Source organism: Opisthorchis viverrini (assembly GCF_000715545.1).
Source record: "Opisthorchis viverrini unplaced genomic scaffold opera_v5_73, whole genome shotgun sequence".
Classification (NCBI taxonomy): Eukaryota; Metazoa; Platyhelminthes; class Trematoda; order Opisthorchiida; family Opisthorchiidae; genus Opisthorchis; species Opisthorchis viverrini.
The window spans coordinates 337023-350432 of record NW_008751729.1 but is presented as its reverse complement, the minus strand read 5'-3'; the positions used below and the strand labels follow the sequence as shown (position 1 = coordinate 350432).

The window sequence follows — 13410 nt, the reverse complement described above, 5'->3', positions numbered from 1 at the left end:
AGAAGCTTGGCAGCCAACTTGATTGAGCGTAAATACATCGCCCCTGTGTCAAAGCAATGCAACTATCATGGAGACATTTCGCTCCAGAATAATAATAATAATAATAATAATAATAATAATAATAATCATCGACAGCATGACATCAGTGTTCAACACCAATGCTTCACTGCCGTAGCATGAGTTCATTTGTGTATGTGCAATTCATGGTGTAATGCATGTGCAATTCATGCTCCAGAATAAACTGGACATCAAAATATTATCTCCGTTGAAGTCGGAGACCACCTGCACCTACATTATGGATTAATTCTGCCTATCCGGGAATATTATCTTCCCCACTTAGTAGTATACACATATGGGCGGCAAACAGATGTGATTGAGATAAATAGTTATTATGCTTCTTTGAAAAATACTACAAAGGGGAATGAACGTATAAATTTTTTCATTGATTCCTCTGATTTGTTTCTGATACCCTGCTAAAAAAGATGAACGCAATTCACTGCGTTGTATGGGTTGAGTATGGTTCAGATAAATCAACTTTTTTCATTTTATCGCAACTCCAATGAAACGCACATAGCAGACGTATACAAAGTATACATGAAACGGGGTTTTACTCCTGTCTCTTCCAGTTTCATGTATGTATGATGGGTTTATGTTAAACTTTACGGTTAAATGCATCGTCCTGGATGTGGTACAGATTGTCACGTCATATGAGCACCTAGTTCAGGATTGTAGCGTTTTTTGTGATTCTGGCACACCTGAACCCCGACTAGTTTGGCCCATGAACAACATTCACTCAAGCGTTGTGAATTCATGCGAATGTAAACACCTACAGGAAATTTTGAAAACAGATTACTTTCTGCAGCGAGAACTAGGATCCCACAACGATAAAATATATGTGGCCATGATCACCCATGATCAGTTAGGTGGCAAGCGGTATTCGGAAATGACGCAATATGTCAATACCTGGCTTAGACAAAGGGATTTGGCTATATAAGGCAGACAAAAAAGTCAGAGGAAAGCAGCAGCTGTGTGGAAGATATTGTGGTATGTAAAACGATTAACCGTAATTGGATTTTATTGGCATTTTTCTAGACTCCGTAACCTAGGGCGGAGGCTGCCACTGACAGTTCAGGAACACTAAATCTGTCCTCATGAGGGACGCAAATCTGAAACGTTCATTTCAACGTTGAATGTTAATCTTCAGGTTGGAATTTTTATTGTCATATTCCTGTGGCGAGAATAAAAAATAAAAGAAGAAAAATCACCATGTTTGAATGCAAAGGCGCATGAACTAATGAAACAAAATGTTATGTACGGGTAGAATCCAGTCCGCTGATTACTAACTGATGACAATTTAGTTTGGTACGATTTGCTTTTACTTGCTTCATTTTAATTATAGAGCTGTAAAAATGCATTGCACACCTGTTGTACATAGACCAAACGTCTCTTGTTTTAACTGTACATAGAACGTGGTTTTTGGTTTGAACGACTCACCGTAATGTTTGAATGCTTTTGTATATAGACGTATGCAACAATTCTCATTGGAAAGAGACGAAACCTCTTTGGTATATCCCTGTTTATCCGGAGTAGCACAATAAGCAAACGCGCGTTTATTACCGAAAACTGCATTGTACGGGGTGCCAGTGTACTCAGTGGTACATCTATCAAACCTAAACAAGTGGAACCGACATGAGATTGTTTCATCCTCTAATAAGTCCCTGCCCGGTATGCTGCTGTAATTTCAAGGAACTAAAACGCTACGTCAGATAATGTACAAAGAAAACTAATTTCGGCGCTGACTGTCATCAAAATTAAGTCAGCTATTAGTTACCAACAACCTTCCGCTGACCACATTTCCTCTACTTTGCATCGATACCACATGCTTGTTGACGAAGCCCCACAGTGCGCAGAAATCTAATTGCTGGGTCGACGTTACCCGACAGATTCCTGTCGATTTTCAGCAAATATATATTTATATATATGCAGTCATCTGATCTTCGTGTTTTGTTATTCTTTCGACCACCAGTTTTATGTGTGTGAATTAATCGTAGACAAAGATTTTCATGTTCGACTGCCTCAGCCCAGTAATATCCTTTTTAATTTTCGTTTGCACATGTTTTGACCTTGGTGGATACTTCTGTAAGAATTTCGGATCCCCTTAGGTCCCCGTCAGTCTGTTATTTTCACTCATCTCCTGTTAATCAAAACTTGCCCATTTATCAGGGTCTTCATCATATGGATAGAGAAAAGACTTCTTCCTCAGTTGCTCTTCAGCCCACGCCGAACATGCTTTAAGCGGTGCACAATTAGCCCAGCCAACTTTCTGTTTTGCGGTGATTTAAGGATGCATAAGGATAGGTTTAAAGTAATTTTTGCGATAGTTTAGATACAACATATTTACACAGAAACGGTTTTTCCGCACTATTATCTCGGCGGAGCTTCAACTCGATTTATCTTATCTTCAAGCTATTTTCCTAATAAATACTTGGGAGGTTAATTTTTCCTATTAGGTAAAAGATTTTAATCGTTCAAAATGTACCAGCCTTGCTTGAACAGCCGAACAGTACCTCCCTTAAAAAGCTAATTCTCTCCCGAGGTGGTAAAAAATGTTGCTCCTCGTTTACGATTTATTTAAAATTTCACTCAACTCTGAGGGGGAAATTTGCCCAACCTAATGAGCACCATTGTGGCATAAATTAGTTAAACGAAAATTGTGTTAAACTTCAGAGGATCCAAAATCATTGTTTTTCAAATCAACTAAAACGGTTGGCGTTGTTATCATTACCCCATTATCAAAATAGCGCGCCAGGCAAAAGATAATCACAGTTCAAGCAAGTGATGTGAGTACGAATTATATCACTACATGAGCATAAATGGAGACTCATGGTTGATACGAACATTAACCAAAGAAGAGATATCTGAAAGGTCTGATTACTCTAACATCTGACATGTCGAATATTTTTGACGTGGGTTTATTGCGCTATTGTAGATATTGTCCATTCCCACCATTTCACTATAAATCATAATACAACAGTGATGGCTCGGATGTAAACGAATCAGACAGGAAAAATAACTTGGGACAATGAAAGACCAGTGTTTTTCATGAGGTTGAAGGGGGCAACTTCCACTTTGGAATCCATATGCACTGGTCAGCTACAACAAGTTTGCGGTAAACAATTATAGACCATTCGCTTGATTCGCAATATGGAAATTGCAATATAATTTCCCAATCTTTTAATAAAACCTTGTGTGTTTCCAACCCACTGGTTGTTCGATCCCCTCATTTACAGCTGGGCAGGTGCGCTCGGTTACTTTCAATATCGATCGCATTTTTGACATATTTGATCGAATGATTCATACTCTTTGAATAAGTAATAGACCAGTTGCCACCTGGTTGAACGTAACTAGGTGCTCAATTTCGGCAGAATGAAAAACGAGGCAAATAATCGGTAAGTTGAAGGAACTATCAAATATCTAACAGGAAATTGTCACAGAACTTCAATTTTTGTTGCCCGTAAGCTTAGAAAACCGAGAAGTACGTTTGAGGACATTGAAGTATGAATCTAAATGGATGAGCATTTCACACGTGAAATTTTCTATGATCATCCAAGTTTGTCCGTGTGATTCCATCTGGAATAGGTGGAAGAATAAGAGATGGATTGGATTTACTAGCTTTCTTAGAGACAAGATGGAATTGTAACATTTTGGCTGTGACCAATTCTAGCTCATGCTTTTCAAATTAACATAACGCCGGTAATTTGTTTTGAGTTTTAAAGGTTAATGAAACGCCAGACCCCCAAGCTATATCGATGTGACCACCTTCATCCTCAGCCTTCAATGGGAAATGTTGAAACTATAAATCTCGTGGTTAGTCCACAACTTGCAGCCAAATGTGCCACATCTAGTGGCTTTAAAGAGGAAATAAAACGCATTCAATGATTTGAACCAACTAAATTTATTCCACATCACTAAACGTAGGACTCCTATGACCCACTTGGGATATATCATTGGGCACGCCGCTGTGAATGGGTTCAGTGTTTTGCTTTTTGACACCAGCAACCGGGCAACGATTTGGTGTTTTTGTGCATCGAAGTAAATTGCATTCAGCAAGAGTTATTACCCTAGACATTTGCTAAGCTTCGGACTTATTTCTTCAAAAACTCAGAGCAAGTTGTAAACAATGGCTTTGTTTTCAACTCGACAGTAAAAAATGGGGAGAAAAATAACCATTGGTTTTGACCACGCAAAAAAGCACCATACCCATGTAACATGACATTTTTACTCGCGAGATATGAATGTACTCTTGAGCCGCCTTAGGGGTATTTTCTGTGTAGTGCTTTTGGAAACATGAAACGTAAGATAGCCATTGACTTGCTAAGTGTGGACATTAGAAATGGCACTCTGTATGTGAATTAAAATGAACTAAGCTAAAACAATAAGCCGGAGCTTTTTAATGTTATAAGTTTTGTGGCGTGTGGTATTAAAAAAACCGTTTTGCCCGTACAAACCACCGGGCGGCATACCTCCGTTCTATCTGAAATAATCATTTGAATTTTCACCGAGTTAAAGGAGGCATAGGTTGTTATAACCATCAGTTTGGTTGAATAATCAATCATTTTTATGTGCTCATAACCAAAAGCCAGGTCATGTTTCTGAAATACATGTAAAACCGAAAGTCACGACTGTCTTCGTTACTTTCAGAAATTAAACAGCATGCTCAAGCCTAAGTTCTCCAATTCAGTTCACTCTGTGGGCGCACAAGTTAATCCGTGAATAGATTTGGCACAGGCGTTTTGAGGATTTGCCTAATGGGAATGCTCGCGACAGACAGGCATCAATCCAAACTTATTTTGTTCGTTCAGCCCTTTACAAAAAGCGCTCCATAACAACTTTCACATGATTTCATTTCATCTGGTAGGTTAGGTCCAGCAACGATTCTGAAGCCTTCTAGGTAGGTGATCCAAGTGAAGAATATGCAATAGAGAACACAGTTTGTTTTGGTCCGCGTGGAGCATTGCTAATGCTGTGATGATAGACATGTTTTTGTTTATGTCTGAACGGTTTCTGAATGAGGGCGGAAAGTTGAATGTGAACTGCAACACTCCAGAATGCCAAGACCAATTATGTGGCATGGCGCAAGACTACTAGCCCGTGAGTAGTAAATTTTACACTTGGTTGTCTTTAGTAAAAAATTTGCGTGCAGACACCAAGAAAAATTTCAGTTTGGGGTCACTATTTGTTCTTGTTTTCCTTGGTCATAAGTTACTATAGCCTGAATTCTTGCTACCAAAGGTAGTTACTCAACGAATGTATGACTACCGCTGTTTCGGTAACTGGAGAACCCCAAATAATAATGGTGTGATCTAGGAGGGTGCGGAATATTGTTTGGCCCCTTTACTTAAGTTGGTTGGTGTTAGACCGGAATACACGCTGAATTTGCGCGGTAGTAGTTCTTCACTACTTGGTATTCAAGATTACAAACCCTGTACAATATGACTTATTAATGAGAGATCCCACAGCATGTAATACCACGCAGTTAGAAACAGTTTTGGCTTCATGAGTGCTTCATTGTTGAACTTCTCACACAAAATTCACAAAAAATCGAAAAATCTTGGTATTCTATCATTGAATGTTTGATTACTTTACTTAATATTTCACGTAGTTCAATCAGCCTTCTAAGTGAATGAATTGAGACTACCGAGGCGCTGATCCAACGTTGTATATATATATATATATATACACCAAATTAGAGTCGTGGATCAACTGGTTAATTCTAATCACAATTTGAAACGGATCCAATTTTTCAGGAGTGGGTTTTGCTGAGTAGTCACAAAGCAGTCTGTTTTCCTGATGTGCCTCGCTTTTATATGCTCGACAGCTAGAGGATTGGAGTGATCTAACTGAAAGCAACCCTGCTGTTAGCTTTGTTGTTCGTCCACAATTATATATATAATATATATATACACCAAATTAGAGTCGTGGATCAACTGGTTAATTCTAATCACAATTTGAAACGGATCCAATTTTTCAGGAGTGGGTTTTGCTGAGTAGTCACAAAGCAGTCTGTTTTCCTGATGTGCCTCGCTTTTATATGCTCGACAGCTAGAGGATTGGAGTGATCTAACTGAAAGCAACCCTGCTGTTAGCTTTGTTGTTCGTCCACAATTTGTTGGCCGCTATGGCAATGGGTCTGAAAAGTACTCTGCGGCATTACTGTTACATTTATAAGAAAATTTGCACCCATGAAAGGAAACTGAAAGGAATGTGATGGCCTACATGTAAGACATGACGCTTTAATTTCGCATCGCCTACGAATGGCTTCCCACATACTAGTGCCAACTAAACCAAAACAGCCTTTGCCCCCTATTTGTCATAAGTGGACAGTGTCTCCAAACGGTGTGGTAATACTGTCTTGACTGTGGTACTGTGCCGTCGCTCACTATGGAGGCGACGGTCTTCGTACCATATTCGGAAGGACCGATGATTAGAGAACGTGGCTGTTAACTATAACATTCAGGGTAATATTTTGCTTCACTCTCTCCCGTGGGTGCGATTTCTTCCTGCGTGAAAAGTAAAGTAGGTCCTATTAAACTGGCTAACCGATGACAGTCAGTGATCTCAAGAGTGTAGCTTTCGTGCGGTCCCAGGCAAAATGACTTATCCTCTACGAAGATCACTTATTATCTGTGTATTACCTGAGATTACCGTATACATCACTCTGGTTAATTTAGTTTGAGCGACTGTTTTAAGTTTACCGAAAGGTGTCGTGAGCTTGTTGTGGTCAAAGACGTCTGAGTTTAAGCAGGTAATCTGACGGGAGTGGATGTCTAGGTTTGTCTTCGTCTGTCAGTGATTTATGCAGCATGCCCAATCTGGACACATTGATGAGCAAACTCAGGTCGTTCGTGTTCAAGATGGTGTAAGCCCACTTTGGAGTGGTAAACTAAAAGACGATCATCTATATTATCCCAAGTCCCGCCTCCTTCGCAAGTACCACTGAGGTGCCATTTCGTCTGTTTCAAGCGGCCACCACGTGCATTCGGGTCTCTATCGTTGTGCAATCAGTCTCGTAGAATTTTGAATTGAGCGTTGTAGTTGAATACAGAGTTCCCAGTGGAGCATTTTGCGTCATATCTGATAGCTGGATATGCAAAAAATCGCCTTTCTGACGTGCCCAGACAATTTACGTTATAAGTTCCGGTCAGTCGTATTGCTTACACTGTGAGGGTGTGCAATATCCACTCCAAGGGAGAGGCTTGAGCATGTTCATTGAGGGTTGGACGAAAACCAGCTAAACTCGATTTTGAATGGAATTAGACAGTGAACAACGGAGCCAGTGGGCTTTTTGGTCGATTTGGGTGCCCATTCCGGCTGGAGTCGTATGAACGGATTCTTTACAGACATCCAATCGACAGAGCTGTAGCTTCGAGTGCCCACTGTACTGAAGCCAGCGTAAAATTGTTGTGGCGCTTTATTAACGTATATATATATATAATATGGATAACTTTTTATATGAATGTGAATGGGACCAAGAATTCATTTTTACACTGCGAAATAACTAAATAGCACTTAGTGGGAGCAGTTTTTTGCTACATTTTTCAGCTTTAAATGAACAGATACCGTGAAACCTGACGGTAAAAAGTGCTGGTTGCTAGGACCACACCGGCTCGCTGCACATTTTCGCAGTACGGAGCTGAGGAGTTAAGTAGTGTGGTAGGCATTGATTTCCCAGTCAGTAATCTCTGGCTTGTAAGGTGCAACTATTCTATACAATCTGTCGGCTACTCTGGGTCAGCGTGGAGGCCTTACCAAGTTGTCAAAAAATAACCTCGAGCCATTCTTATATCCCTTACTTTAGGGTGTGCAGAAAAAGAATACAACCAATACATGCGTTTGGATTACGCAACTATCATGTTCAAGAAGACTACACCTCGATACACTGTTAAGCGTACTGCAAATCCAACACGTCCGAGATGCCATGAGTTTGTTTTTAACAGGAACATCTCTCTCTTATGTTTGTTTAATTATCTCAAAGTTGCTTACGACTAGTGCGTTAAGTTCTAGTGCGTACTTGGACGTGTATCTACAAAACAACTTGATAAATGGATTCTCACAGGTAGGGTATTTTGTTTTCTTTTCAATGGATTCCTCATTTGAACGGCTTCAGTCTCTTCCGGACTTTTAGCAACACTCATTGTTTGGTTGTCTTCAGCTGATTTATGGAAGATGGGCTTTTGATTCCCACTGTGGGAGGTAAACGTAGGTAGCAGTTTGGCTTCTGGGGATGCCGAAATATATAGCAGGTTTACTGCGCCAATGAAAAGTATTTTCGGTTCGGTAATTTGTAAATGGTCTCAATAAGTTGACTTTTTTCGCATAACTACTTTGAGGAAGAGAATGAGTCATATTCTAGTGACGTGAGTTCTCTCGGTCACCGAAAACAACTGTGAGATAAACACTAGTTGTTCAGCAGACATCTTTAGGCTTCATTCTTAAGGATGCTTCAAAAATAAATTCATCTCTTTAGATTGTCTTAACCAATTTTTCCGAATGAATGTTGATGATTTATTCCTTTAACTGGTATTTTATGTTTTAAAATTAGGCTAGCGGACAATTCCTTGGCTTAACATAAAAAAATGAAGGCACAAAAATGATGTCACTGACAAACTTTGTGGAATCTGGCAAAGCGCATCTCATTCCAGACAGAATATTGAAATTATCATGTAGCTTTGCGCTCCGTGATACTGTCTGTTGAAGGACCGAAACTAAGCCTTGTACTTAGGAGGTCTTTATAGATTTCGTCAGTCCGAATGAACAACGTTTGGTAAAGTTGTTTTATCAAATCAGCGCAGAGTTAAATGTAATGTGTATTCAGGTGTTGGTGGTTGTGACAGTTTGCTCTCAAATTTTGTATTGACAATTACGTTGTTATAAGATTAAGAATAGACAACTGTTTGTCAGAAGGGACGAATATCGCCCCTGATTATCTAGTAAATCTCAGTGAGACCACCAGTCATTTTGTGCTTGAGTTTATCGCACACAGATAATCTCCGTAATTGGCATTAAACAAACAGCGCACAAATGCTTTTGAACGAGCTAATACCTATATAGATGCGAAAATTGCATATTGCGCGTGGGTGTGATTATTAGCTAAGTGTGTTTTATTGTACAAAAATGTTGCAACGGTACTTTTCTAATCATATCAGCCAGAATACTTGATATTATTTCAGACAGACCAATTTTTTTTCAAGGTTAAATAATGTGAGCAATATGGCATCAAATCAAAACAAGTTTTCACATTAAGGAAACTAGTGTCAAGGTTCTAAGTACAGTTCTGAAGAAGCTAGACGTCAATCGTAATACAGTAAATTCTTTTTTACTCTCATTCCAACCGTCTGTAAATAACAATATCATGAGATCAGGTCTGACGCGGTAAAATCCTCAAAGGCCTTCCAGAGAACGTAGTACAGTGGTTCCTTAAAGAGCGGACTTTGGGAGAATGTGGGCTTCTTTGTCCCCTTTGGAGAAAAATACTCTTCTATGTTTGATATCCGGTCTATATAGTGGTTTACGGGGAGATGGACTGTGGAGTCATTAGGGTAGTGATTTCGCATAGAAGGAGTCCGCGTTGCATCGATTTTCCCACTATGACTTCACCCATCGACAGGCTGAGTTGGGACGAATTCGGCTTCTTACAGAAGACGGATTAATCTGATTAGGCTAATCAAAAATAAAGAAAATGTTTTGAAAACCCAAACATTTTTGAATTCATTATGAATCGACTGATTCAGTCAATAGTCTGTTGTCTAGTCTATCTCAACCAAAACAAACGAACACGAAGAGTTCTTGTAGGGACGCCAATTATTTCATCAGCGTGCCCCGCTGTCTAATCAAATTTATTAGCGCTCAATCATGCTTATCTGGGGAAGAGTCATCTCCGAGGGTGTGTGTGTACGGACTGGCGCGAGTCCATAACTGTGTGGAGGAAATTTCGCGCGTCAAGAGTGTGTATGATTATCTGTGTATGCCATCCATCGCCTCGCTCTGACGTCCATGGATTACTGGCGGATTCTCTTGCACAAACCTGATTTTGCTCATGCTTTGCCAATCTGACATTTTTTTGTATTCATCCCACTAGTTTTTTGCCTGATGAGTTATGTTGCAGTATTGGTGTGAAACAAACGTTTCCGGATTAGAATGCGAAGTAAATATTCAGTCCTTTAGTCGCCATATTTTTGTGTGACCATTGCTGCCGGCTCCTCATTGTTATTGTTGAAAATACCCATGGTTATTAGGCGGCTGCACTCATCGCCTCTAATACAAAGCATTCTGTATGGGGAGGCGGAGCAAGGATGATTCCTCCAAAAGTCGTGTTTTTTGTTCCATAGGATACCCATGAAGTTAAATTTATACAAGACATACATCCAGGGTCGTGAATCTCTCAGTTTTGCATTCAGAGAAGTGCTTTTGAATATGAGTGTCATGTTTTGTCGAAGGGCAATGATTGCAAGAGCACAACTTAATCGAGTCGCTGCACAAAAGGAAACAACTTGGCTGAAGGTATCCATGAAAGTTAACCAGCCAGTCGGTAATACCCTTACGGATAATGAATAAAATTTGCGAACGCCTTTTTGGCCTTCTACGTTCTTTTCTGTATGGGATGCAGATGTCTCCGAAAGTGCTCTGAAGGTTGTGGTTGACATCCGTTACAGTTTTATTCGGGTAATTTACATTTTTATGGCTGGCTTCTCTGCTTAATGTCAAGGGCTTATTATTCCACAACAAGAGATAACATCTGAACCCCATGGTTGTTCGTACATGGAGTATTTTGTGCTACTTCAGACCACGGTGGACTCAGTTCTGTGTGACTGACAATTTCGTTTGCTTTGTTTGCCATTTCCGCCCCCTGTGAAGTAATTATGTTTTGTCCCCTAACGATTTAATGGCGGTGCAGAATGCCTTCAGCGACCAGATGAACAATCGGATATGATTCACTTGATTATATACGTTTCTCTTTCCCGTGTACGTAAATGAACCAGTTTAACCATACAAATTAGTACTTCCTGAGAAATACCACATCCTGGAGCTTTGAAGTGCTCTTTAAAAAGAAATACAATTGTCAAAGCATTCCCTGTCAGCTCTGTTAGTCTGGATCGGAAGTGCACATTGAACTAATCAGTATGGTGAAACCTAAGGTGCGAAATCCTACCTTGTCATAGGGCACCGGGTGGTGCAATAACTGATGTCATAATTTTTTGTTCGGCGTATTGAACATGCCTCTAGTCCAAAATTTCTTAAGGTCGTCTTCTCGGGTTTTAAGGCACTTTCTAGTGGACGAAGCTATGGAGTATGCAAACTCAAACTTTTTGTTCCTTCAACGCTGTCATTTTTCAGTGTTCATCTCTTTTAACAGGTTTCTCTAGCCCGCCCGAGTTCTGAGTCAATCAAAGGTGCCAATCTTTACATATCCGGGCTTCCAATCTCAATGTCACAGCAACAGCTGGAAGATTTGTTTAACTCATGCGGACGAATCATTACTTCCAGAATCTTGTATGATAGTACCACAGGTGAGACCTTTTTGGCGCATGGCATCGGTGTCCTTCACATATAAAATTTTTAAAGTTCGCATCTTTTGTACCAATTCATATGCATCATGATGACAATCAGAATATCATCGTTGTTCAAGACATAACACATCCACAGCCAAATTCAATTATGTTCGTTGACTTAATAATTTTCTGTTTCGAATTATCATGTGACGTCGTAAAGTGAATGCTACTTAAATCGAATTATTCGCCACTGACATCCCCAGGACTTTGTGTGAAACTCAAGGCCAATAAGATTTATGGTGAGCCTGTCCATTGTCATAAAAGTGACAACGATTTAAATGGCAGATTCGTTTGATTTCAACTTATATTTAAATGAAAGTACTGATGCCCCCAGACTCACCGTGTGCATGAATACATTCACACGAGTTTAAGAGGTTTATCCAGGCTTACTGTTTTCTTATCTCTTGAGATGAACCTCATGGTACTGTAACTAAATGCAAGCTCGGTTTGTACAGGGTAGAAATAAGTTTGGTTTAGACCCAGCTTGATTACAGCCCTCCAGAAATATCACTGTAACCGCTTTAAACTTATTCTTGTTGTTTAACGATTTGGTGGATAAATAGCTGCGATTGTTTCAAAGGATTTTGTCCGTCATACTAAAAAATAGACGTTTTAAAGAAGCAAAAAGCATTGCATTGCGTGCTGCGCGACTTCAGTATTAGAAAATGTACTATGGTTTGAAAGTGTGTATAACTCTTGTTCGCCAAATCTTTTACACAATTTTCAACCTTAACGTATACCACAGCAAAGCAAGAATGCATATACGACAGTAGAATATTGTTTCAGACCTCGCAGACAACTGGAAGTTGACCTTACTATGGCCAGCTTTTAGGAGTCGGGCTATTTGGCAAAAGTTATTTCTAAATATAAAAGGTATACTCAATCCTTAGAAATCTTTTCGTATGTATGAAGTGACATAAAGCAGTTACTTGGACACACGCAAAGCACATTTTTTCCAATTCAAGCGTTTAACGCAGAGGACGTGATCACTAATTAAGAGCAGCTGTTCTTTTCCAAGGGCGTCAATAGTAATCGGTTGTTCCGTTCACATGACTTGGCGTGATAAATGAGAGGACCTTATGCCCTGATACGTACAGAAGCACACAGCTAATTTGTTTAAAGTCTGCTTTTCTAGAGCAAATGATCTAAAATGGCAAACGAAGTAAAAAGCAGGATTTTGTGGAAAATACGAAGTCTGGAGAAACTCAAGTAGGCATGAAAATTTCACATGTGAGTACAAACGTTTCTTAATAAATACCATCCGAGTGAAATTAGGTTTTCTTAATTATTCCTCTCGCATCCTATACCCAATAAGGCTAAAGAAATCCAAACAGTTCTTTTACAAACGCTAAAAAATGACCTCTTATAAGCCAACATTGTGGTAAGCGTGCATCGTTTTATATTGGCTTTGAAGGACGCCAATCAAGATTGAGCCAACTGCGTAAATAGTAGAAAAACAATTTATGTTGATGATCTGCCGAATACTGTGCGCACACAGATTAGTCAAGTATTTCCTCCGTGTCGAGTCTCAGCTGCCTCCCTGTCAGGGGATGATGAGTAACGCGATTTCGTTTACAGTTTAGGCATTCTGACAGACAACCAAACATGGAGAAACTATTTTTCTTCAAACCCTGACATTTGGTCAAAGAAAGTTGAATAAATGCTGTCGTATTCTGAAAAGTTCATTTACATTTTGCGTGTCACTAAGCAACAAATAGCCAAAAGCACCGGGAAAGAAGATTAGTCACTGCAAACTTTGCTTCGTCAGGTCTTTTGATCGGAAATAATATGTATTATATAT

General features: G+C 39.6%; 1 protein-coding gene across 1 annotated transcript in view; it reads left to right on the top strand.

Annotated features, from left to right (window-relative positions):
• The window catches only part of T265_04418 (hypothetical protein), a gene marked incomplete at both ends in the record, with an annotated part of 101877 nt that overhangs the window by 74147 nt on the left and 14320 nt on the right, over positions 1-13410 (top strand). Inside the window, one exon of the mRNA XM_009169163.1 lies at positions 11414-11567. Within this exon, the coding sequence (XP_009167427.1) occupies positions 11414-11567 (154 nt within the window). The remainder of the gene's footprint in view (positions 1-11413; positions 11568-13410) is intronic.